Here is a 27,643-nt window from a genome sequence, read left to right as displayed (position 1 = left end):
GGAAAACCTTTGGCCCTCCAGATGTTCTGCTACTACAGCTCCTATCAACCCTGGGTATTGCCCATGCTTGCTGGGGTTGATGAGTGTTGCATTTCAGAAAATCTGGAGGGCCAAAGGTTCCTCACATCTGGTCTATAACACAATTCCATTTTTTCAAATCATGGTTTGGGTGACTATCTCAATTGAGCTTTCATGTTTAAGAATATCTAGTTTATTAACCAAATGTAGTAGCTGGGTTTCTACCGAATATGTACATTTGAATATTTTAAAATATAAGATGTCTAATACTGTTAACAGACACATTGACCTTCGAATTTGTGTTATTGGACTGCTCTCCTTCATTTGAATAGCTATGGCATGTGGCAAGGGAATTTAATCCAGTGAATAAATTTGGTTTTTTAAAACTTATGTAATTAACTTTTTATATACAGAGGAAATTAACTAATTACAATTTTCTTTTGTCCTTTTGCTCTTGCACTTTGTTTGCTGCTCTTTCTTCTTTTTCATCAGCCACCTTTGCTTGGTACAGATCCATTACATACCTCACCATCCTCACAATCTGGTCCCTTTGCATCTTCAACAAAGCCCCGTAGGAGATGTAAGGAGAGTGGTCGAAAACCATTAGATTGCAAGTCATCTAAAAACACTGTTCAAAAGCCTGACGAGTCTGAGTTGGACTCTGAAAGAAAAGGAAGAGTTTGCTCAGTTGAACAAGATATGGCCTTCAGCTATAAACAAAAGGCTGGTAAAGGCGGGACATTGTTTTCCTTCTCCTTGCAACTTCCAGAATCATTCCCCACACTCCTGGATGATGATGGCTACTTATCCTTTCCTAATCTCTCTGAAACCAACTTTCTGCCAGAAAGTGTGCAGCACTTCCTTCCCATTCGCTCACCATCCCTTGTGCCTTGTTTCCTCTTCATCTTTTTCTTTCTGCTTTCTGCCTCTTTCTCAGTGCCATATGCTCTCACTCTCTCCTTTCCTCTGGCTATGTGCCTCTGCTACCTGGAGCCCAAGGCGGCCTCCTTGAGTGCCTCACTTGACAATGACCTGAGTGACAGTTCAGAGGAAGAGGTGTGTACCTCGGCACAGAACACACTTTTTGGTGTTCATTGCTTCAGTCCTAAAGAGTGTTAGAATGCTGCAATAGTGGTCCTACTTTCAGAGCCTCATTTCTGTCTGTGCTGATATGTTCAGAATTTTTTAATTTTTGTTGTGTTGAGTGTAGTTTGAGCCTCAGGGTTAGGCACAATGCTATATTTATGACGTAGTGGTATCAACTTTTTTTTATATAAAAAAAACCTTATTCTAAGACTCAATAACTTTTTAACTAGCTGTCTCTTGTACTTGTACATCCAAAATCTATTTTACAGGTTTCAGTGCCACCCAAGAGTAAGTAATTAGGAACACTATATATTCCAACTATACATTTGTAGTAGGTAAAAATTAAAATTAGGTCTGAATTGTTTGAGTAGCCTTTTATTTTTGTAAGACACCAAGCCAGTCTCTCAGCATCAATAAAATACATTGAATCTTTGAGGTGTTTGTTATTTCATTGTGGGTATTAGAACTTCTTTCCTGTAAATCCAGCTGGTGTTTCATTAAATAAACCCACTGAATGAATAAAATAGTCCCCACAGAAAATATACGGTAACTATCAGTTATCTTGTGGTACCATGTGCTATGCTTCACTTACTGCCAAAATTAATGCTTTCTATAATCACAGTGAAGAGCACTTTCCAGTATGTTTAGCAAGGAAATAGTCTAGACTGGCAATAAATTATCCATAAATTGTTGTTTTCAAGGACATTACAGTTAAAAGGGATGACAATCTTCTGCCCATAGATCTGGTCATTTTTTGTACTGGCATAAAATCTTAAACAGAATTTGCCATTTATATTACCTTGCGAATAACAATAGTAACAATCATATTAATATGTTGTATTCTCCAAGTAAAAATATAACAATATTTAGGTTAATCAGGCTGCAATCCAGAACACACCCCTTTTTGTGACATCAGGATAATGTTTTTTAGAGTTCATTCCAAACCTAACTTGTCAGTTAATTTCCAATGAAGTCAACATTACTTACTTCTAAGTAAAAATGTATAGGATTGGGTTGGATATGAAAGGTTTTTGAAACTGGCTTGGTTCAGATGTAGAGTCAAAGCATGGTTAGGTGTTACGTCAATTAGTCTTCTGTTTGCACACTTCCTCCCCCTTCTTTTGTCCACCACTTCAATTTCCTACTTTTGCTTTAGTCCAAATAATTGTTTCCTAGGATATCTGAATTGGAAGACTATGGTTGTGTTTCTCCAACAAACCAGGATCAATCCTAATTTGGAAGACAGGGCAAACTATATTTTGCCAGTTCAGATACTATAACAAAGATTTACACCAAAGTTAAAGTAAATAATTGACATGAAGTGCACAGTGGGAGGAAAAGAGTGGGTCGGGGTTCACAAGGATTAAGCTCACATGTATGATACCAAATTCTGGCATTGTATGTGAACCAGCCCTATAATAATCTCAGGGCCAGGACTTCTTTAATAGATTTATACAGACTTGTGCCTAATCCAGGGTGCTTCTCTTGTTGGACATACTGCATGAAAGTTTACTTTATTTCAAACTTGGGCATGTCTGCATTACACCAGCAAAACAAAACACAGCAGTTACTATGACAAGTTAGAAAACAGGTGGCTGGAATTTTCTATATTTTGAAGCTATTTTACATTTTCTTTGAAAATGCCATTTCATTCTGTTAGTTCCAGCACAGTAGTGTACCATTCAAAATTAATGCTGGTCAGTGATTATCTGCTTACCCTTTTACAACTTCCTGCTCCTGGGGAAACCTGCTTTTATTGAGGCCCCTTGAGATTTCATTTTGCTGTTTTGCATTGGTTTGCTTTCTTCACTCAGCTAGCAACTTGTTAGCTTTGTATTTTAGACCTTGAGTGTGCTTCATCCACAGACATACAATTTAGCATTCAGATTCTTGCTTCAATTGATAAAAGCTGTAAAAGACTTGGAGGGGATAGAATCTCCATTTTGAACATTGCCTCTAAAATTAGTTGAAAGGCATTTCTAGAGATATTGCTTCTGCTTTCCTGTGCAGAAAATAGCACTTTATACTACAGGGTTACCAGTAATTACCAGTATTCCTAAGACCCTGCCCACCAGCATACTTGGCATATGGTTACTCATACCCTGATAGAAGGAAGCCAAAATCAGTCTTTATAGAGTTACAGTAAGTACTTTACACCAGAGGAAATACTTAAATTATTCATAGTTTAAAATTAACCCACACATGTAAAACTCGCTATCAGTGCAACCCTGTACATGTCTACTCAGAAGTAAGCCCCACTGAGTTCAATGGGACATACTTCCAGGTAAGTGTGTATAGAACGGCAGCCTGTTACTTTCAATTTTATTTTGTTTAATAAAATGGGTTAGTTGATTTTTTTTAAAAAAAGTTGTCAATAGAGTAGATGGTTTCATGTGAACCCCAATGACAATTAATATATGCAAATCATTTTAATTAGTGTTATAGAATAATGTCATACTAAATATGTAACACAAATCTATTAGTTCTGCCATTCACAAACTCACTACTGAGCTTTGCCTTGCTAAGTGATCTGAACAACAGGCTCCCACAACATGGCGTCCACCAAATGTTTTGGTCTACATCCTTTGAGCCCCAGGCAGCACAGGCATTAGCATGTAAGGGATATTGCTTAAGTGAAAATGTTCCCTTGGTATAGATCCAGGCCTGCTGCTGACTCCTGGACTTGTATCTAACTTCTATTTATATTTCACCATTCTTATATCGTGGGACATAAGATGTAAATGTGGCCTCCATGTGGACTGCCTCAGGCACTGATCAGACCTGGACCAGCTTAACTTCAGAAAGGAAAGGAAATCATGCTTTTGTTTTGCGGTATGGTTTCCTGGGTGAAAAATATTTTTCAAGTATTAAGGGTATGTGTGTGCTGAGTTGGTGACTTTTTGTTTGTTTGTTGCATGCATTTCCCTTTCAAATACACGGGGATGGGGTCCCAGTCTAGGTCAAGCCCAGTACAAGATAGGGAATATATATGTACATGTACCCTTCATGCTGATCAAACCAAACAGCCTACCAGTTTACTGTAGCAAGTTGAGTGGCTGTGAGAATCTCTACTTTTTCAGAATATCTTCTTGGAGCCTGACATTGCTCACACATGGTCTTTTTACAGATTATTCAAGCCCTTGAAATATTTATTGTACTCAGTGTTGGACACAACTGGCATGGTGCCATCAGAAACTATCTAACATATTCTTACAACATTGTGTTGCCTGGCAAAACCGGTACTGATGAGAATGGAAGCTTTATATTGTGCTGAGCTACTATACAGATTTCCTTTTATGAAAATAATTTGGTTTTCTTTTATATATTTTTTTATTCTGCAAATACAAAAAGTATAAAATATTGTCGCAGTAACTATAAAAAGAATCTCCCATTCTTAACTTATAATACCATTAAATTATTACTTGTACCCCATCCATCTGACTGGGTTGCACCAGCCACTCTGGGCAGCTTCCAACAGCACACACACACACACACACACACACACACACACACACACAAAATTAAACATTAAAAACTTCCTGATACAGGGCTGCCTTCTGATGTCTATGGAAGGATGTATAATTGTTTATCTCTCTGGCAACTGATGGGAGGGTGTTTTAGTGGGCGGATGCTCCAAGGCTCTCTGCCTGGTTCCCTGTAACTTCACTTCTCACAATGAGGGAACTGCCAGAAGGCCCTCAGAACTGGACCTCAGTGTCTGGGATGAACTTACAACTATATTAATATCGGCAGTCCATTTGTCCAAATAGATATATAAACAAGAGCAATGATCATAAGAAATAAATTCAGAACACAGAAAGGCCAGTCAGACCACTGAGTAGTGGGTGGCAGGAATCTATCCATCAATCTTTGAAATACTGTATAAGCCTCTTTGCAGCCATAAGGGCTTCCAGAATCCAGTTTTGTTGCCCATCTGATGATCCTAACACGGCAAGAATATAATTTAAAGTGTGTGAAATATCTAGGATTTTTTAAAAAAAGTTCATTATTTGTAAAATCTGAAATATTTCCCTAACCCCATCCCAATACCTCATCAACTTTTTAAAAGTTGATAATACCTGGATGTAGTAATTCATTTTCAGGCACTAATAACAAAGATGTTCTTGATACATTCTTAGTTACCAGTAGATTAGGATGGATAATGCTGTGCTTTGTTTCACTTGGATCATTTGTACCTACTAAATGTCATTATTATTTTATTTTTTAAAAGATAATTGTCATGTTTTGTAAATTGGAATGGAAAGTCTTTTTGTCTTTTTTATTTTTAAATATGTCCTTACAGTGTTAGAATTGGTATCAGCATCTCATATGTTGGTTGAGAATTGCAATTCTCTCAAAGAAAGAATAGCAGATTCTGTTACATTTAACCCATCTCTTGAAACACTTTGGTAATGCAGACAGCCTTATACCCTTTTTTATATGTGAGGAAAATAAAATCTGTACAAATGAGGGGCTGAAAGTCAGGTGACTGTTAAAGTAGCTATGTATATGTATATATACAAACAAATTTATTTCTGCTTTTTTCCCTTTTCAAATATGAACTCAATAAACTACCAACATTTTTCTAATTTTTCATTAAAAACATACTTTTTGTGCATTGTAGTTGGACTAATTGCTTTTGGAAGTTTTACTTCTTGTTAAAGCCACCTGGCTTTCCTCAGTAGAATTAAAAGCTACACTTACATAATTTTTCTGGTACGATTTTGTTTGGCTAATAATGTCTTAAATCAAAAGCCATATTCTTTGTACAGTATGCCTTGAGCCTTCCTCTGAGTCTGGTCTGTTTTTTTCTGATTTTGCTTCTTTTAAAGTGTCTATAGTTTGAAAAGCAACTCAAGTGCAGTTCACAGGGATGTAGACTTGGCAAATCAACCTCTGACTTGTGTTTACTTACAAACTGGGTTTATTCTTTATTCCTGCTTACCCATTGGAACCTGGTTACTTGTATAACAAAACAGACTGACAGTGAAAGGACAGATACTGCAGCTGATGGGGAAACCACTGCCACAGAGGTTTGTACAGTTGATATCACATAGTTGCCGAAGAGTGTATCATGTACCTTCTCCCATCAGATCTTGTACATTAGCACTGTTTTGCCTATTATTCATGGAATAGAACACCCTTTTCAACACAATATGGGCTCAGGATCTGATACATGAATACATAATACATACCCACACACATTTTGCATACGTGAAAGATTTGCAGCTTTTCATCTCAAAAGTACTACTAATTAGAAAAGCTGCAGTTAGGTGCTATTCATGTATGTAGTATCCAGATATTGGAGCCCAAATACATAAAACACTAGCAAAATGCCTATGATCATGATGAGCTAAGGTGAGGGGGTGGAGTCAGAGTTTGTATACTGAATGGCTCCTGTAAGATACAGTGCATCTCTGTATGCTGTGCACCAAGAAACACAGTAACTTCACAATGGGATTCCTGTCAGTCTCATGCATGGAGGGCAGCTTTTTCCCTTAGCGAATGACATTCACTTATATGAATCTTAAAGGGTTCGCATGGGAAGGATTGCATTTCTCTGCCCTTTATTCTTCAGCTTCTGAGAGTGAAGCCTACTCCTATCATCCTAGGCCATTTTGTTTCTGTGGCGTGTTTTTAAAAACTCAATGTTTCAGATATGCTTTGTTGTGTATTTTAGAATAAAAGAAACATAGTACATAGAAATAAAACAATAGCATAGCAACCTGATGCAAAGTAACTAATTCATATAGTAGCATTACTTGGCTTCTGAACTATAGCTTGCACACAAATACAGACAGTGAATTGCCTATAATCAGAGTTCTCCTAAATGATTTACCGCAAAATAAAAAACAGAACAGCATACATAATAAATAAAACCAGTGCTTTTAGGGTGAGGGGGAATGAGGTGCCAGTACCTGAATATTGATAAAAGTGTCATCTGTAGCAAAAAAAAGAAGTGATGGTAATCCATAAGTGAGCACTATCTCAACAAAAAGCACTGATTAAAAGCAACCACATAAAATTAGCATTCTTTAATTTTTTTTGCTGAATTTTCATAGCACACCCAAATCCATACAATGTTGACACCTGCCTCAACTCCACTGTGACCGTGTTCCATAATACAGGGGCTACTGTGCTGAATGCTCTCACATTTGATTTCTATTTCTGGCACATGAAACACCTCCTCAGCCCCTGGGAAGTCCACTCACAAGAAGTCTGAATTCAGCCCATAGTCTCCAGCTCTTAAATACCTTCCTAATTTAGGAAGCCTGTTCGATCCTTCTTCTGTATGTTCAGACAGAAAGAACCATCTGCCTTAGTGTTATCTTAAGATTTAAAAACCCCTATACTAAATAAAAATATGAATAATATGAATACTATTTTACTGTCCAAAACTATGAAGGTAGAGAGGAGCTTATTTGCATTTCACTGAATAGTTGGTGTTTATTCAAAACCTGCTTCAGTGCAATCTAGTCCACCCTTCACTCAAGAATCCCATTGTACAAACAATATGAAAATTGCAATTAACAATACAAATGTAAAACAAAATAAGCCAATCAGCACGATAAAATTCACTGTACACTTTTGGAATTCACTTATCCAAGTTATTTAAACCATAACTTCCTTATTTGAGTGTCTGAGGTACACTGCAGTGTGCACATCCATGTTCTATATGACCAGATTATTGAGATAATGTATATGAATCACTTTAAAAAGCTATTATAATTATTGTAGACATAAAGTATTTTTTCCCAATCTTTCCTATATTAACAGTCTGATCAAGAAGAAGATGGTGATCTCAAGGCACAGGTAGGTGGAAGAATAGCTTGTCTTATGCTTAATTGTTGGTACTCTTCCTCTACCAATTTACCCAGAACAGCATTTTGTATCCCTTCAGTACTATGGCCCTTACTTCTCCCTTTCTCTTTCAATTTTTTCAGAATAGTCTGATTAAGCGCATAAAGGGTGAAAATGTGTATGTCAAACATAGTAATCTTATGTTAGAGGTTGGTATTGGTACATACCAGTGCATGTACTCTCCTTGTGGTTTGAATATAGTGGTTAAGCTGTGGATCTGCACTCTGATGCATGAGATGTGTATTTTCACTTGCTAATAAATCAAATGCCTCTCTCTCCTAAGATTATGACCTTCTGTTACACTGTTGTTTAGGACTGTGTTTGTATATATGTAGATCAGGGGTATGTAGATGTACCTCTTAAAAGGTAGAATGTGCATAAAATCTGACCATCCTAAGAATATTTGATGGGACCACTTTACACATTGCATTTTGAAGTAAGCCTATAAAATCTTTTCCACATATGTGTAAAAACACAAAGTAGAAATGCCTGTTAATAGAGGTAAACTTGCCAGGGAGCTGGGACTGGCTGCAGAGATCCCTCACAAGTGTACCCTGAGCGGCAAGGGCGAGTTTGCCACCATGCTATGTGCAAAGTGTCCTAAGAGTTTATATGTAACTATCCTTTGAAACACCAGTTTCCTGAGAGTGTTGTGTTAGTGTTGTGAGACATAATCTTGTCAAGGCTTCTTTTGCTGACTAACGCACATGACTTGTTTTTTTTTTCATATCTTGTCAATTTAGATAAAGTAGGTATTTTTTAAAATGCTGTTTTTCTTTTTTCTTTTCAGGAACTAGATAAAAACCAGGAAGACCTGATGAAACACCAGACCAATATAAGTGAGCTGAAACGGACATTCTTGGAAACTTCCGCAGATACCTCAGGGACCAATGAATGGGAGAAGAGGCTTTCTACATCACCAGTCCGGCTTGCTGCAAGACATGAAGAAGCTCCTATGATTGAACCACTTGTGCCTGAAGAGGTATCTTTCTGTCCTTCAACCTTTAACTGTCCAGTAAAACTTTCATGCGTGCTCAATAGGCCAACCAATTTCAATTAAAAAAATGCATATGTTAAATTAGGTTGCCATAAATACCAGTTAGGGTACAAAATTGGCAAGATATGCTAAAGATATGAAACAAAAATATTTTTATGTTTTTGGTAACTGAATTAAAAGAAAGATGGTAGAATTTTATTATTCTACCAAGCAAAACTAGGAGGTAAATTGGTCACAGATCAGCCAAGCATAGAGGATTACTGTTCCTGAATTCATAACATATACAAAACATAACCCAGTCAAGATCATTATTTGTTGCAAACCCTCAGGGGACCAGTCTCCTACATGCCTCCCCACCTCCACTGTAGGGAGACCTGTAGAAGAAACACCCCCCATAAGGTAACTGGTAGCAGATGAAGATTAGTTACAGACTGCTGACAGGGAATTAGTTTGCATCCTGTTTTCATTCATTATTTTAGGAACGTCTGCAGGCACTGTGCAAAGTCCCATATAATGATACTGTGCAGAATTAGGCATCCCTTAGACCTCTTAAATCAATGCACTTAAGAATGGCTAATTCTACCTAAGATGAGCTGTTAAAGCCAGCATCTGAAATGATGGACTTGCTTCTCTCCCCACATTGCTGAAAAATCAGTTTTCTCCTTTGCTTGTTAAGCAAGATAGCTCAGTAAGTGACTGGGGAAACACAGCGAGATGGGCAGGGAATGATGATGATGATACTTGAGCCTTAGCAAGTGAAAAGATAAGGCGTGTTTATTAAAGCTGATAGATTTATGCGTCCATTCCCTCTTATTCATTAGACCAAAGAAGAGAGAGAGAAATCTGAAAAGCGTATAATTTTGCAGAAGGAAAGCACTGCATACCTTGATTCTCAGGTAAAAAGCAGCACACTTTCTTATGATTCAAACAGGCCACATTTTGTGGCACTGGCTTGATAAACACATCATACTCCTTTTTCTAAGCAGTCTTCTATTTTAAAAAGTCTGTAGCAGGTAAAATTTTCAAGCAGAATGCAAAATTAAATGAATACATTGCAAAGGTCAGTGAGATCTGCAGCTTAGAATCCCTTAGTTTGCATTTGCATGTGTAAATGTCTCATTGAAAATACTATGCTGTGTTCATCTGGAAGGGGTGTGGTTCATATCCAATCCCACCTTCTTCATCAATATTCTCATTATCATACATGTTTGAAAACATTCACTGGTTGCTGCCAGATGTTAATGTTTATCGTCAATATCTGTCAGTATGCAAGTATGGTGCCCCCAATCAAAGATCCTCCTAGGATTCAAGAGAGTCAATTTTCTCTTCTTGTTCTTCCACATGTGAATATATCCAGGCAGGGAGAGAGGTTTACAGGGAAAGGTTGCGCACATACTTATAACCTCGCTCGCCTCTCTCTCTATGCTTGGTCAAGTTATTCAAGCTTCAGAGGGCACAAATCCTTAATGGCATATTTGTGTGTAAGCTAAGCCCCAGACTGCCCTAAGGCAAGGATTGCCAGCCAGTTTGGACACCTGAATTTTGGGAGAGTGCTCTGGGTGCCAGTGATGAAATGGATGCCATGGGGACGTGGCATAACACAAAATTAGAGAGGGTGCAGTCATTGTTGCTTCTCTCGCCTTTCCCCTAACAACCTCATGCTTGCCACAGGAAGTCAGCTATGTCCTGCTGGTCCTGGTTGTGGAGATACAGCTGAAAGGCACATTAACCCTGTTTCACCCAATTATAAACCTAAACCAAAGCCTCAGCTGCTCTCCTCTATCCACTTACTTGGGTGCAAGCTCCATTAAACACAAAGAGACCTACTTTTGAGTAGACAAATTTATCACTGTACTGTAAGTTAACTCTTCTTCTTCTTCTTTGGCGATCACTCGTAGCCGTGTAAGATTGTCTTCCATAAACACGGTTTTAACAATGAGTCCGTAAGTGACTGTGGAGGCCAATTAACTATACAGTGAATGAGTACATTGAGTTTGAGTCCTAAGGTTCTTTGCAGAGTTTTCACATTTTGTATTTGCCACTTGAGGAAAGGATTCTTTAACTTCCATCTGTACTTATAGCACAATAATATTTGCAGAAAATAACTTCCAGGGAGTACCTGATCTCAGATGAAACCACCACAGAAAATATTCATACTGATTGCTAAGAAAAGAGTAAAGAGCAAGCTATACGGATTCCAAAAACCCTGTAAAATAAGACAAAGCAGGAAAAGTGTGCAAAGGAGAAGGGGGAAAAAGCAGTTCTTTAGAGATTCCAGAGATTCCTCAGTTCCAGATATTCCTATTGCCTGGTGTTCAAACAACTCACTTACCAAAACCACTCTGAATTCACACAGACTAGAAACACTGACAGGTTGGCTAATTACACATAAATCACATAGAAGGCTATCTACACATTTTGCTTCATAACTTTCTTTCGACTTACTTTTTTTTTAAAAAAAATGAAAGCTCAAAATCTGGGGCCCCTGTTAGGGACACCACTCAATAACTTTTCAGGTGCCACGTTGGTGACCCCTATCCTAGTGCTGTCCTAGGTCATTTCTCATACAGTCATGTTTGGGGAAAGGGGGAAAATAAATTTATGAGAATCGCTTCTGTGCTCATGTGAGAAAGGATCATGCCTTTGTGAATACTCTTTTAAAAGTAATGTAGAGCAACTTGTAGACTTCTCCCCTAGCCAGTGTAACTAAAGGTTAAGTTGCAAGAGGGAGATTATGTTGACCACTTCTCAGCAAACAAGGATCCAGTTTGTCTCATTCAAACTCTGTAATACTTGCACACCGGTTTTAAAAAATTATTGCTGGAAGTAAGTGCAAATTATTTCATTGCTACATATTCTAAATATGCATGTTTGGGACTGAATCCTTAGAATGTAATGTATACCGAATAGAAAACTGTACAATATTGTAAATAACTTCTGATAAGACTACCCTGCAATATACAATATTTTCAGTAGTCAATATATTTTAAGTAAATTTGTTTAGGAATAATAATATGATGTTCCTTCTTATATTACTTATGTTGTTAAGTTTAGTTTCTACAAGTTGAAATACTTAAGATGCCTACAGACTTTTGAAAACTACACAGGATAAAATGTATATCATCTCTAGATGGCTATTGTACTTTCTTAAAAGGTATTATATTTTAGTTTCCTAACACAAAGGTAAACCACTAGTTGTTCTAATTTAGCTTTTATATTTCAAATATAGGGCACTGAGGATTGGGTTATTGTAGACAAAGTACCCACTGAGGTAGTTGATGGTGAATCGAAAACCATTGTGACATACAAAGTAATGACTGTGAGCAGTAAAACTGGTGACATCCCTGGCAAGCTTTTAAAATCCACTGACATACAGAGCTTTGAGGACTTGGAAGGTGAATTGCAGTCGAAAGACTACAATAAGCAGAAAATGTACACCTTAGGAAAATCCTACGATACTGTTTCTGGGAAAATTCTAACCATGACCACTAAAGTAAAAGAGGGAGAAAAAATTGCGCCATCATCACTCGAAGCATTTCAAAAAATGGAAAGGGCAGTGCCAGAATCTGTGAAAATCATTCCCGTAGTAGCAGAATATGAAATTCTAGAACCAATTACTGATGAGAGAGCCAGAAAATTATCTGATTCAAAAAGAAGGGTATCTGAATCTTTGACACCTATTAAAGAGACAGACTCCCGGCTGCAGAGCCCTGAAGACGAAAGTTTGAAGAAGACCTTAAAGATGGACCAGGATTTGCAGTTGCGTGATACACTGGGCAACATACAGATTTCCAGAGCTGAGAAACCTCTTGACAGTGAAAGACTAAAAGGAGAGGCATTTGGTCGGAAAGAAAAGAGTATATCTGAGTGGAAGTATTCCAGAGAACCACCCTTGACCATTGCTACTGCTCACTATGTTACTGAATCATCAGCATCAAGAGTAGTGGTAACATGCAACTTTGCCACAGCTTAAAGATAAAAGCATGACTTCTTTAGGCAATACCCTCACTACCCTGCCTTTCGGCCCTTTTGCTGCCTGGCTTTATGTTGACAACAGCCAACCCAGCTTCTTATTATTTCCTCATGGTTTAAGCCAATTAACACAATACAAACCAGGCATTTTTAGGCTTTCAGTGTTACTGAACAGTAGTATGCTGCTATGGCTTGTTTTGGAAGGGGGGGGGGAAATACTTCACAAGACCAGCAAAATCCTAATGCTAACAACTTTGTTTTTTTAATTTTAGATTACTGCTTATAGTCATTACAGACTTGTGCTAATTTATTTTCCCATTATTTTCCTCTCTGTATCCCTGCCACTTTACCTCCTTTCCTTTGTCTGTCTGTTTTTGTCTATTAACATAATGTGTGTGTGTGTGTGTGCGTGCGAGTGCGTATCTGCTTCTATTTGTGTGTTTGTGCTTGTCTGTGACTCTACATTTTTCTGTCCATTTAGACAAAACAGCTCTCCGGTGAAAAAGCTCTGGATGGTTCAGATATCTTCACTTTAATAGAGTCTGCAAGAAAACCAACTGAGTTCATAGGAGGGGTTACATCTACTTCACATAGCTGGGCACAGGTGGCCATTTGATTCCATCTTTAGATTTTATTATTATTTTACCCTGATGGGACTGGGGATTTTTAAAAAAAAAACTTTGTGGTGATAGTTGGATTTTTATTTTGCACGTAGGTGTACTAGTGTTACTTTATATACATTACTATCTTCAAAATCTGCATGGAAAATATAACACCATATGCTGGTTAGCTTTCCCCTCAATTTAGATCACACATAAAACCCTGAAAAGAACAACTGGGTATTTACTGTTGTTTCCTTCTGAGCTGTTTAATATATTGGAAGTACACTGAGACTTTAAATGAGTATTTCAAATGAGGATAAATTACATTCTGTTAACTTTTGTACCACTATCCAGTTTTATGAGAACTCAAGCAAACACCCTGTATAATGGAAAAAAGCAAGCATAACAAAGAAAATTGGCCAAGACCAATACGCTTTAGCATTGTAGTTATACGCCACATTAGCTTTTGATATTAATTTCTTTTCCCTGCAGAGAACAGAAGCTAAAACCGATCAGGAGACACGTTCTAGTGAGAAGAAGACAGAGGAGGAGAAGCAACAGGAGGCTGTGAAGAAGGTTGTGCAGGAAACTGTAATGGTGGAGGAGAGACATGTGATGAGTGTGCATGCAAGTGGGGATGCTGCTAAATTGGCTGGCGTTCAGCTGGATACTACAGCAGAGGCAATATCGCATGTGGCTTCTAGCATCAAAGGGAAGGAGGGCTCTGCTGTGACTGAGGGGGCTAAAGAGGAAAAGATGCAGGAGGCTGAAAAAGCTTTAACCAAACAGGAAGAAACTGCTACTGTATCTCACGATCAGGAGGCGAGTGCAGCAGCCCATGCTTTGGATGCACTGGAAAGAAAACCTCTTTTTGAGGTAACTAAAAATATCTGAGCAGCCAATTCTGCACAAAAGCATACATTTGTGTCCTCTTTAAATCAGATTCACTAATGAAGTGTTAAAACAAATGCTAGATGGTTATTGTAAGCAGTTTGTTTCTCACCTTAAATGACGTAGTCATGTGTGATGGTTTCCTAGCTGCGATGGCTTCCATGTAAAAAAGTTGAGTTTAGACCACATGTACACAATTGCATGCAATTAGCACTGCATGTTCATGAGATGAAATACATTTGGCAATATTCACATGGTGTACAAGCTGTTCTCCTACATGATGGTGTGTGTTCTGTGTAGCAAATGTCTCACGATGCAGTCCATGTTTTCTCCCTTGCATGGCAGCCTTGAGGCTTGTTGCTGGATTCATTTATTTTATTCTATTGTTCTTTGGGCATCATGCAGTTTATAAAGAAGATTCCATAGTGCTGAGGATCAGGGACTATCCATGTTGGTACTGCAATGGATCTTACCTGATCCTGAGCCTAAGGATATTGCTGGCTGTTCCCTGGAAACATCAAGATCTGTCACTTTATTTAGGCACTAGATATACTTGTCAAAGTTGCGAAGAATGGTCTCTACTGTATAGATTTCTCAGCTCATTAATAAGAATCCCCCATCTCTCAAATTGCTATGGGTATAAACATGGGTTTTGATTAAACATGGCATATGTTAGTGAAAGAAAATAAGTTTAAGCTAGTCTGGGCTACAACAAAATGAAAATTAAGGTATGAAAAGTCCATAGCTGCCTATTTTCTAAAGATGGCTCCAAATAAGTATAGTCCTGAAAGAGATATAAATAGTACTTTAAAGTGCTTATGATATGTTTCTGAGTATTTCTTTCTGTATAATAGAGATCCTTTTTCCCTTGCTGTAGCAGAGGACATTTCTTTTACATTTTTCCTTTGCAATTACTACAAAACGTGAACTACTTTGATATATCATACAATTACCTTTTTTCATTGCAACAGTCACCAATTGTGAAGACTGAGTCAGTCAGTTTTGGCAGTGTTTCTTCAGGTGGGGAGAAGTTGGAAATTTCTATGAAGGAAGTGCCCATCGTTCATACTGAAACAAAAACCATTACATATGAGTCCTCAGAGGTGAGACATAACATAACACAGATGCTATGAAGGTGCTAATAGCGACATACCAAAGCCAATGCAATGTGTGTACAAAATCTAATTGAATCTGGAATAAGAGACCTCCAATATAATTTTGAACGTCCTAACTAGTGCTGTAAATCCCATTTTTGTTTTTTACACTTTAGATAATATTGGCATGTTTGTGCTAAAGAAATATTTAAGAAAGGATACAGGTTAAACTTCATATTACAATTGTCAAGTTAGTTTCATATCAAGTTTTCAAAGGCTTATTCGAGGGTTTTTTTCCAATTTGCATAGAATGCATGCAACATATTCCTAATTATGACTCACAATCAAGCTAGCAGGAGTAAAAGATGAATGGTATGTTAATTATATTAAAATAATAAGGAAGCTGTTTGCCCTGTGATGCATTGTTATTTGGCTTTCAATGATAAGAAAATTGCCATTCCCTCTGTGTTTCGGTACTAAAAATTGTAGCCTTTTAAATCCCAGGTTAAATGAGTATTTTCCCACTGTACACTAATACATTCAGATGATTAACAATATTTTCATCACATTAGGGTAATAGTTGCTTGCTTGTTTTAGGCGGATCCTAGTGCTGACTCTGAACCAGGAGTTCTGATGAGCGCACAGACCATCACATCTGAAACTACCAGTACTACAACTACTACACATATCACTAAAGTAAGTTTCTCAGAACTCTGCTTTCTCAAATATGTATTTGTTTTGGAAGACAAAACTTTGTGTTTGGTAATAATTTTTAATTTTTTCAATAAAGTTTTTAATTAATTAATTCAGGAATGACTTAAAGAGTGCCAGATCTGCTGCTGTGTCTATACACACACGTCATATTGCATCTTACATGCATATTCACCAAGCAGTTGATTTAGGGATATTTATTAGAAACAGTTGTGCATCTCAGATGTTATTGCAATGACCTTTCTTGGCTTAATTCTGAAGAATTCAGTAGTGACCAGTAATAACCATTATTATCTCATATGCTTACAGGCACAAGCAACAGCCACACAGTTCATTTGTAATTATTTGTAATTATAATGTCTGTTTTTGTTTACACAAAATAGCTGACAAAGAATAAGATGTATTGTGGCTTTAAGTGCCAATACAGAATGGAAAAGAAGCAGTGGTCCATTGTGAACAGTTACACAGAGTACCCTCCCCACTTTGCCTGGACCATATACTTTTTAATACATTTTATTAGTTTGTATTTTATTCTGTTCAGTCACTTTGAGCTATTTATTTCTGTATAAAGCAACTAATAAATGCAGCAGCAGCAGCAACAACAGCAACAACGATGATGATGGAAAAATGAAAGGTGTAGCACAGAGTGATTGCTGTACTGATCCAGGATGAACATTTAGCAGAAAAGCAAAACTGCTCCTTTATCTCAGGAACTATTATGCAAAATTTGGTTGCAATATATTAAGAGGTGTCCAAAACTACATCACAAACAAACAAGCAACAATACAAAATATATATTAGATACAGATTCTGCAGAAATACATTTATAATTGATGTCAACCATTTTGAAACACTCAACATACATTTCTTTCAGCAAAACTCAAATAAGGATTTTCCCTTTCTTTGAAGAGCAAAAAGTATTTTTTATTTGAAGCCTACATTTGTTCCTTCCCTTTAGACAGTGAAAGGAGGCATATCAGAAACAAGAATTGAAAAGCGAATAGTCATCACAGGCGATGCAGACATTGACCATGATCAGGTATGATCTATAAAGCAACTAAACTATCCGTAAGCTAATCTGCTGTTTTTAACTGTAAACCAAAAAAAGCAGTATTAGTACTGGCATGCCTTTAAATTAAACTGGATTATTAGTACTTAGATCAAAGATGAAATTCCAATTTTGATTCACTTTTCCTCATTTACAAATTGTGTAATTTATCATGAATCTCTCTTCACCTTGCTACTGATCATGCATGTTCCACCTCCTTCTTGTTTTTGCCCTTCTGTGGTTTCCTTGGGCTAGGCGCTGGCTCAGGCAATTAAAGAGGCCAAAGAGCAGCACCCTGACATGTCAGTGACCAAAGTAGTGGTACATAAAGAAACAGAAATCACACCTGAAGATGGGGAGGATTGATCACAGGTAAGAAGATGAGATTTTTCCCAGGCACTCGTGGGCTGGCATGTGTCAAAGATCATTTCTTCCTTCATAGTTCATCTCTAACCCTTTCTATTTATTCTCTCTGGCATTTGTGAAAACAGTGATTCTGAAAGTTATGTTTTGGGGGCAGAGCTTTCTCCCACTCTCCCTATTAATGCCAGTTAGAGAAATAGAAGAAACCCATTTGCTTCTGTCTGCTTGCTAGTTGCTATGCATTTTCCGCAATCCAGTATCTTGCTCTGTAATTTCCAAAGCTGAAAACACTGTATGCATTTGGCTTGTGGGGGAAGGGAAGCATTTCATAAAATAATGTCATACAAATTTTAGACTTTTAGGGCAAAGCTGTTCAGGTATGGTTGACATTTCGTTTAAATTATGTCATTTTCTCGGTTTTACTGAGAAATAAGTGCTGGTATGAATGTCTTTGTCTCTGTTTGTGTTCGTCCCAAATAATTACATTATTTCTTGAAGAGAGACATTCATAGTTTTTCTAATTGCTGCAATTCAATAAAGGCATGCTGACAAATTCTGGCTAAATGGGCATCTTGAAAATGTGTCAGTTACTGAATGCATGTGCTAGAATATATTGTGCATACTAACATGCTATGCAAGAGCTCTTATTACTATATCATCTGTAGGTGGCTTTGAATGTTGTGTGCAAAAAAAGGAGGGGAAAAAGACTTTTCTGCTTTTTTTAATCAACAGCATAATTTTCAAGCAACAAGTATTGACAAATAATGATATAAATTATGTTTTCATATGGAATATTAGGACAGTGCATCGTGTAGCCTTAGCAGATTTACAAACTGCTGGCTAGAAGTGTGGTAATGATAGAGAAGAGGAGACAAAGCTGTTCTGAGGTGAAAGGCAGGGCCAGTAGATCAGTACCTGATAAAGAAAAAACATCCTTGGTTAGGCCCATTTAGTAAAATGAGAGCTAAAGATAATTTTCTGTTCTGAACATTCAACAATTCTTTCAGTTCAATATACCTTACGGAATCTGACCATTGGTCCACCTGGCCTAGTACTCATTGGCTTTCCTGAGGTCTCAAGCAGGGTCTTTCCAGCCTATCTCCTTAGTTCCTTCAATAGGAGATACCAGGGATTGAATTTGAGTTCTTCTCCGTGCAGAGTATGTGATTTACTACTGTACTGTAGCTCCTTCCCTATTTTTAAACTCTTTAAATAATTGAGATGCAAATTTTATTTGCATATCTTTTTATTGATCTAAAATATCCAAGGGCTTTGTTTTGTCTACTGTCATCTAATCATTTTTAAAAAGATAGATCCCTGTCTTCATAAAGCTCAGAATCTTAAATTAATTCAAGAATAATTTCATGTATTCTGTATATTGTTCTAGAAAAAAAGCATATAAGCCTGAAACATTCCTCATACAAATTATAATCTCATTAACTGCAATTGGCTTTGAATCTGGTCTTAATTTTAGTGGCAATCATTGTAATACTTTTGTTTTATTTACTGCTTTAAATCAGTTGCTTCCAGATCTTAACTACACTCTTTCTACTGCAGGAATAAAGTAGTTTCCTTATGAATTCAGTCATACGTGGGAATACCAGAGCCTACAATCTTGGTTCTAATCCAGCAGGCTTGCATCTCTCCAGAGAAATTTTCAATGTGGAAGAATCAATCTTGATTGTTACTAAAGACACTGGCAGAAATATCGTCCCATTTACAGCAATCTGAATCAGCATTAGCAACCCAATATTTGCATGAAGCAATGAACAAATTACAAAAAACACAGCATTTTAATTTTCCTAAACTAAGTTTCCATCTATACCTGCACGTTCATCAACAATATAAAACAGTGATCTCATGCTACACATGAATCAGTTCATGCCTTCAGTTATTGAAAATCTAAACAAACCACTGTTTCTTAGGTGGCAAAACTTTTGTTTAGGGTAAGTGAAGATTGCCCTGAAATGCTAGAAGCTGTATAGGTACTGTGTATAATGTTTTATCACGTTAGATGTGCCAATAACACACACTGTTCAGTAAACAACTTGAATCATATAATTGTTTTCATCTGGTTTTATTACTCTTGTCCAATAAACAATGGCAAATCGCTAATCTTATTTAAATGCTTACAAAATGTGCTTTGTTTACCTGGTTTGAGACCTTTAATAGATAGTAATAATTTTAGCATTGTTCAGACTTTAAAATTAGAAATTCAGTCACCCTTCACAAACCCTCATTCTATAAATTACGTTGTGGTTATTTTAAAGAAAATTTGTGTTTTCCTTACTATTTCAGAAATATTAGTCTGATTTTTTGACATTTTTTGTATTGATTTCCCTTCTGTTCTCAGAGAAAAATGTTTATTTTCAGAGTCTGGTCAGCATTTCCTAGGTCAGAGTTAAGCCTTAAACTGTACAGAACACCTACTAAACATTATTTGGTATTGGTTATCACATTCACTTGAGGGATACTGTCTTCATTACACTGTCAGTCACATCACAACACATGGTGAATGTATGTTTCTGCATAGTGAAATAAAAGTGGTAAACGCACCAAAATTTGTATTTGTCTATGTCTAAAAAACATGTTTTCTGTATTCAAACATCAATACCATTTGTTTAATGTAACAGGCATTTTAATGTGCATTACAGAGACATTCTTCCAATTGCCCACAATATGGTGTTTAGATGGGTACAAATAGAAGAGCAAGCCTAAAGAAATATTGTACAAATATATTCCTTCTGTACAATTTTTGCACATACAATAGGTGCCCTCTAATTTCTTGTGTGAAATTTAGCTCTGTAATGTGCTTCATGTTAGCGAAAGGTAATAGTACAACCAGCTACCTATTTTTGAGTATTAGCTTAAATATATATATATATTATATTTTCTATTCTAAAACTTTAGAGCACTATTTGTTTCAGCAAATAATCTGGGCACAATCTAGCCATAGTTAAGCACTTCTAAGTTCCATTCCAATAAGAGAGTTAAGTGTGTGTTTCATGTTCTCTTGCTAAAAGCTGTGGGACTTAAAACTACTTAATTTGGGCTGGGTCATGTCCTTTACTGTTTTGATTTAGCTTTCTATTCACAGTTCATTCATGGTATCCTTTCACTGAAGGAAAAAATGAAAGTCTATTTTTTAGCCTTTGAAATACATAAACGGCCATCTGTATGGCTATTTTTACTGATAAAGGCCAAATTCACAGATTTCCAACTGAATTGAGTGGTAGGAGCTTCTGTGAAGTAAAACTGACTCGTTAGCACAGATCAAAAGTTAAAAAAAAATATTTTTAAAGAGTATATATCAAGAGAAAATAATCTATAGATAAATTATATAAAAATTAAGAACCATTGTCCAGTAGTGTTTGCATGTGTGGAATCTCAGGCCAAATTTAGGTGCTCACTCCACCCGTGATCATCTATAGGAGTACGCAGGGCCACCATGGGCTTGTGACCCAGCTGGAATGCATGGTGGTTGATAGTATAAACTGGCACCTATGAGCGAGCTAATACATGGCCATCACATTTTCTGTGATTCCAATGGCCAGGAGCAAGATAAATAATGGCTGCTTTATGTCTAGCTCACAGTTGGTGTCACATTCTCTCAGCTAGGTCACAAATCTGCCACTGGCCCTGTACACATCCACAGGCTGGGATGGGTTTGCTAGCCATTTCATTGATGCCCAATATGCTGGGGACAGCTCCATCCTTGTGTCCCCTTTGTTCACTGCAGCTCCTACAAAGCTTTCAATTGGGATGAAGGTTTTGTCTTGTCTTTGGGACCTTCTTCTTGGAACTATCTTCCATATACGCATATTTTAATAAGTGACTCCTATATCTGTAAATATCATGGAGAAATAGCTAATATACTTAGCTAACCCAGTGAAAATCACGATCAGGTAATGCACAACAGTGAAAATTTTGCAAAATACATTCCCAGTTGAATAGGTAGCTTTCTGTATAAAAATGCAATTCTGATTGCATTGAACACAATGGGATTTACTTCTAAATGTGCATATGATTGTGCTGTAAAGTGTTTCTTTTACTCTAATAACACATGTAAGTTGGTGCACCTTCTACTATCCTACATAATTAATACAGACATTACTATGTTGTGTTTCCACTCCTACCTGACTCACAGGAACTCTCTTCCTCCTATAATGTAGGAAGCAGCCCTCATCCAATCATTTTAAATTAATTTATTGTTGAAGATTTCCTATTTGCATATTTAACTTGTTCCTTCCAGCACAATCATCTTCTGTTACATAGTGAACAAGCATAGATTGATTAGTTATGTGAGGCTTTAGATTATCTGTTTCTTTCCCTTGTCATATTGTGCTGTTTTGGAATAGAGTATCCAAGTATAATCTTACATTTCTGTGAATGCCAAATCAGCTTTTTACCTGTGGCAGCTGCTGATGGGATAGGAGACCATGCTCCTTGTTAAGGCATCAAGCTTTTAAAAATAGATTCTGAAACCAGATTCCTTTTCCATTGTCACAATATTTGCTTTGTAAGCCTTTCATATTGATTTTAATGAAGAGTGGGTTATAAAACAGCCAAAAAAATAAATAAGTACTTACTTGGTCAGTTTAACCGATATGTCCCATGATAAAAGTATCTTTCCTTGAACAGGTCCACTATTCCATTTGTAACAACACGTTCACATAGCTCAGTTTCAAACTTGCTATTAAAATGTGGGGAAAGTTATTTTTAAGTGGCTGAAAGGTGGATTCCCAGAACTAGGTCAGGTCATAGTGAAAAACAGTATCAGCTTCTTTCAGACAATCAAACAGTGGTTCGTGTGACAAAGTTATACCTTCAGTTGCCGCTACACCAGGCTTCCCCTACCTAGTCTCCAGATGTTTTGGACTACAACTCCCATCAGGCATAGTTACAATGTTGAATAATTGGGGGAAATGGTAATTGTAGTCCAAACAGTTGGAGAGTACCAGGCTTGGGAAAGCTGCACTACACAAGCAATAGTATCATCATCATTATTTTGAAGCACGGCATCAGAATCCACCCAAAGGATGCAATCCTAAGCACACAACTTAGGGGGAAAGCCCCACCGAACACAGTGGTGTTTACTTCTGAGTAAGCGTGCATAGGGTTGTTCTGTATTGTTCTGCACAGAATTTGTGCTTGGACAGTAACCTTCTGTCCAAGATTATTGCTACATTGCCTACATTTTAGCATGGCATATCAAAATAAGAACACTATCAAAAGCTAATTCATTGATTTATAAGATTTCTCTACTTCAAAGGGGTACTCACTGCTAGAATAAGAATGAAGTGCACAATGATGGCTCAATGTTAGTGAACTTTGTGTGGGGGTACTTCCTGGGAAATAAATGTTTCTTTTTGATAGATTGTTTTTTGGGTTGACTGCCTAATCCTGTGCCAGATGAAATAAAAAGCTCTTGCCTGTTTCTAACAGCTGCCTTTTGTCTCAGTCTTTTCTTGTTTGTTGGTCTTCATCCAGCTCTTATGCATGTAGTGATCCATACAAACTAACTGTAACAAGACTAGCCTTGTTTGAAGGCATCATTCTTACACACAACTATACAAGGGCAAATCTTCTAATTACAACAGGGATCATAATTTCTGAAGATGCAGCACTGTGGGTTGTCAGTTTTGCCTTATTATGATAAAAGGTCATGCCACATAGCCAGAGAGTAGTAAAATTGGGGTGTGTGTCAGCAAATACGTACAGCATATGTACATGTCTACATATAGTCGCCAGGATCCACAGACCCCAGGTGAAAAGTACATTTGCATGCACATGGAAGAAAGGATAGCAAGTTCTTGTTTTCTTATAAAAATGCTATGTCCGATAGAAGGGTACCCTAAAAGCAATTGAGTGAGATTTCTGGCATCCTGAAAGGCTACAGCCAGAATGGGGGAACTGAAATGCAACATGTTGCATTTTGAATTCCGAATCAACATGTTCCAGTCTGAGACTTGCAGGTATAGGGCAGTATATAAATTCAATAAATAAAATGAAATACTCCTAGAAACAAATTAACAGTCATGTTTCTAAACGCTGAGACTATGAAAGAAACTAATCTGAAGGAATATAAGCATTTTAAAATGTGCATTTATATGTTGAAGGTCAGCTTTAAAAACTGAATCTTAGCTTTCTTCATGAAGAAATCAGTTAATAAACTGGATAATTGTGATCAACCCAAAACTGCATATTTGAACTGGTCACATTTTTCTGGGTTTGGGTCTTTTTAAGCCAAGTCCTTTTATGTTTTCTTCCAGTTTTTATCCCATCCTTCCTCTGGCCATAGACACTGTCTTTATCCTTTGTCCATGTTCCCAAACCCTCCTGCTTCTACTGCCAGTTCAGCAGTTTCCTGCTCCACCAATTCTCCATTTCTGCATATAACTGATCCTTTAGATCACAACTAATTTTCTTGTAAGGGCTGTATTTGCAATCTTCTGCCTCTCCTGCCCCACCTTCTGTCAGAATTCCTGTCTCTACTCATATTTATATTAAAATAGCCATAAATGATTGCCGCAAAATAAAATAAAAAATTCTGGTTATTCCAAAATGGAAGGGTATAGTTATTAAATGGCAGCATGAGAACATACCTTCTAATATTCCTCAGATGAAAATAAGGACATTTCTCACTTCCCGCCACCTGACCCTTAACAGCTCCCCATTTTTGTCCCCTCACCACAGCATTCCATATCAGAAGAAGGGAAAATGCTACCACCACTACACCAATGGGACACAGCACACACACCCTCCACTGTTCTGAGAAAACCACTTAATCCTGATTTTATAAATTTTAGAAGGGGGCAAGATTAGACGCTGCCACACACAGCATTTTTTTAAAAAAATCAAGACTTCAATCTCCACTCCACTATAACTTTCTTCCCACCCAGGACAGCCCTGCCCACTGCCTGCCACTCAGAGCTGGCGTATCATGCAGGTCTGGGTCCACTCTCCAGCAGCTATGAAATGCCCAATGAAGGAGGCCAGCAGTAACAGCCACAGAGAGGCAATTGGATGCTCCCTCGCCACCCCCACTGTCATAACTCGGGACAAATGCCAGTTCATCCTACTCCCCGAGCTCAGCAACAGCAACACTAGCAGAGGAAAAAGGAACATTCTGGGATCAAATCAAAATCCAGAATGGCTTTCATTATTCTGGGACTGCCCCTGAAAAATCGGGACAATTGGAGAGTATGTGAGAGAATCATAACTTGAAACAGAAGGCCACAATCCAGTGCCTTTTATTTAGCATGCATACTGCACGTTCTGCTTTGGAAGCGATATATAATAATTATTAAACAATAAAACAAGGTCCATGTACTTAAGAAAGACAATGTAGTGAAATGCTTATAATTGTTAGACTAGGTTCCGGGAGACTCAAGGCAGCATTTCACAATGTGTGGTACAGTGCCTGGCTCTCTAATAATTTATTCTTATGCATTTTATTATTTTTTGCAACAAGCCCCACTGTGTTCAGTGTGGTTTCATTACGGGTTCATAGAATTGTACCCAATCTACATAGACCCCAGCTACTTCAACTTCACTCAGAAAGCAACAAAACATGGACTCCAACCTTTTATTGTGTCCAAAACACAAGGCAAGTTGATAATTCATAAGGTGTTTTTCATGATATTAGATACTGTACATGAATTACACTTCAAAAATCTGACAGAAACAGCTGTAATGCTTTCTCAATGTGTACAATAGCCCTACGTACAAGAGACAACAGGAAACAAAGTAAGTACAGTGGGGGAAAACCTGTATTTTAAAATAAAATCCCACTTAAAAATTAGCATACAGTCCTATTAAAGCAAGTGTGGCCTGATGAGAATCTGAATGCTCAGCCAGTCCTTCTACCACCTCTCTATTCTACACTGAGCTTTAGCTCAGTTGGTACCGCATGAATACTCTTAACCTCAGGGTCAAGGATTCAAGCACAACACTGGGAAAGAGAGTTCTGCATTGCAGGGGGTTGCATGATCATGGTCCCTTCCAACTCTACAATTATATGATTCTACGATTAAACATACAACCCCTAACATACAACAATCTCATACAAACCCTAAACAGGACCAGTTCTGCACTAGGGTAAACCTCAATCACTATTCTGGGGAAAGGTCTTCACAAAATTCACCTGTTTCAGCTTTAAATAGCAAAACTGAAAGTCTATGGCTTTGCTTCCAAATGATTTCACAGCAAAAAAAAAAAAAATTCACTGGTCAAAGAGCTTTTGAAAATACGTAGCAATCGGACCTTTTTTGAGGTGGCTCACTGCTTGTGGAATGCTCTCCCCAGAGAGGCTCACCTTCATTACATTATCTTTAGGTGCCAGTTGAAAATGTTTCTCTAGAACCAGGCCTTTGGGTAAATAAACCATCTACGGTTTTTAAACACATTTGTGGAAGTGGGGGTTACTGATTTGTTTTTGTTGTATGTTACATATTTAGTATTCTCATTTAGTATTTTTATGTTGTGAACCAACCTGTGGTCTTTGGATAAAAGGCGGTATACAAATTTAATAAATATACATAAATTTAAAAACCAGTAAATGTCAGGGACCTTCTGCATGCACAGCATATGCTCTGCCACCGAACTCTAGCCAGTTAATAGGGGACCAACTTAAAATATGGATAGATTCAGCCCCAGGAAGGAGGAAATAACCACTAGACGATTTTGGACGTGGAGGATTAGGATTACTATATCTTGAAAGAACGCACAAGGTCAGATATTTGAGGTATTGTTGCTCAAGGGCCTCGCAAAACCTCGAGCACTAGTGGCTCAGCAGCCTTAAAGCTTTCATTCACATACTAATTTGCACCCAAGGAAAAAGGACATGTAAGGGCTGCAGATGACACAACCTTGATGGCAGAAAGTGAGGAGGAATTAAAGAACCTTTTAATGAGGGTGAAAGAGGAGAGCGCAAAATATGGTCTGAAGCTCAACATCAAAAAAACGAAGATCATGGCCACTGGTCCCATCACCTCCTGGCAAATAGAAGGGGAAGAAATGGAGGTAGTGAGAGATTTTACTTTCTTGGGCTCAATGATCACTGCAGATGGTGACAGCAGCCACGAAATTAAAAGACGCCTGCTTCTTGGGAGAAGGGCAATGACAGGCCTAGACAGCATCTTGAGAAGTAGAGACATCACCTTGCCAACAAAGGTTCGTATAGTTAAAGCTATGGTTTTCCCAGTTGTGATGTATGGAAGTGAGAGCTGGACCATAAAGAAGGCTGATCGCCGAAGAATTGATGCTTTTGAATTATGGTGCTGGAGGAGACTCTTGAGAGTCCCATGGACTGCAAGAAGATCAAACCTCTCCATACTGAAGGAGATCAACCCTGAGTGCTCACTGGAAGGACAGATTGTGAAGCTGAGGCTCCAGTACTTTGGCCACCTCATGAGAAGAGAAGATTCCCTGGAGAAGACCCTGATGTTGGGAAAGATGGAGGGCACAAGGAGAAGGGGACGGCAGAGGACGAGATGGTTGGATAGTGTTTTCGAGGTTACCAGCATGAGTTTGACCAAACTGCGGGAGGCAGTGGAGGACAGAGGTGCCTGGCGTTCTCTGGTCCATGGGGTCACGAAGAGTCGGACACGACTAAACGACTAAACAACAACAAAAGGGCTGCTGAATACCTGGTTGCAGCAAGCAATTGTTATTGTTGGAATACCACACTACCACACTTACTATTTTCAGTAAGTCTAGTTAGGTCCTCCCAACCAGGAAACTCGTGCTTTTTATCTTTTTAATACTGTATTCGCAGCACACGAACACATACATACAAGGCTCTCTTTCTCTTGGGCAGCGGGAGAAAAACGAGCATATTCACCGGAAAGAAAAGGAGGCAAGTCTGAGGAGCCCAAACCTCCGCGAAGGGGCGCGAAGTGCGCACGGCCCGCTCTGCCCCCTCAGATTTAACGGCAGATGCAGGCGAAGCGGGGAGACACAAAGACCCGGATAGCACAGCCGTGCATTTGTGTTGGGG

The 27,643-nt window shown here is 37.9% G+C and overlaps 1 protein-coding gene and 1 long non-coding RNA gene across 19 annotated transcripts in view; one reads left to right on the top strand and one right to left on the bottom strand.

Annotated features, from left to right (window-relative positions):
* EPB41L3 (erythrocyte membrane protein band 4.1 like 3) overlaps positions 1-23,087 on the top strand; it is a 130,336-nt gene extending 107,249 nt beyond the window's left edge. For 2 of the 17 annotated variants that reach the window (XM_083748315.1, XM_083748311.1), the window contains exons 13-24: positions 7,882-7,917; positions 8,049-8,114; positions 8,756-8,947; positions 9,784-9,858; positions 12,192-12,908; positions 13,416-13,538; positions 14,029-14,112; positions 15,399-15,530; positions 16,119-16,217; positions 17,191-17,271; positions 17,536-17,652; positions 19,201-23,087. In XM_083748315.1, coding sequence (XP_083604441.1) covers positions 7,882-7,917; positions 8,049-8,114; positions 8,756-8,947; positions 9,784-9,858; positions 12,192-12,908; positions 13,416-13,538; positions 14,029-14,112; positions 15,399-15,530; positions 16,119-16,217; positions 17,191-17,271; positions 17,536-17,646 — 1,716 coding nt within the window. In that variant the 3' untranslated portion in view covers positions 17,647-17,652; positions 19,201-23,087. Of the gene's footprint in view, positions 1-510; positions 1,075-6,083; positions 6,138-7,881; positions 7,918-8,048; positions 8,115-8,755; positions 8,948-9,783; positions 9,859-12,191; positions 12,909-13,415; positions 13,539-14,028; positions 14,413-15,398; positions 15,531-16,118; positions 16,218-17,190; positions 17,272-17,535; positions 17,653-19,200 lie in introns of all 17 variants that reach the window. The other 15 variants (XM_083748306.1, XM_083748316.1, XM_083748305.1 and 12 more) reach the window with 13 other exon arrangements.
* LOC310848828 lies at positions 565-27,541 on the bottom strand. 2 transcript variants are annotated; one of them, XR_014566633.1, is made up of 4 exons: positions 27,431-27,541; positions 15,381-15,495; positions 2,822-3,013; positions 565-679 (listed from the first exon to the last, which is right to left on the bottom strand). It is a non-coding gene; the product is annotated as an uncharacterized lncRNA (long non-coding RNA). The 2 variants fall into 2 exon arrangements; XR_014566634.1 differs by lacking the exon at positions 2,822-3,013 and having other exon boundaries at positions 583-679.
* Between the last annotated feature and the right edge of the window lie 102 nt (positions 27,542-27,643).

The sequence above is a fragment of the Podarcis gaigeae genome (genome assembly GCF_964106915.1).
Source record: "Podarcis gaigeae genome assembly, chromosome: 7".
Classification (NCBI taxonomy): Eukaryota; Metazoa; Chordata; class Lepidosauria; order Squamata; family Lacertidae; genus Podarcis; species Podarcis gaigeae.
This window is presented reverse-complemented; position numbering and strand designations above follow the sequence as displayed.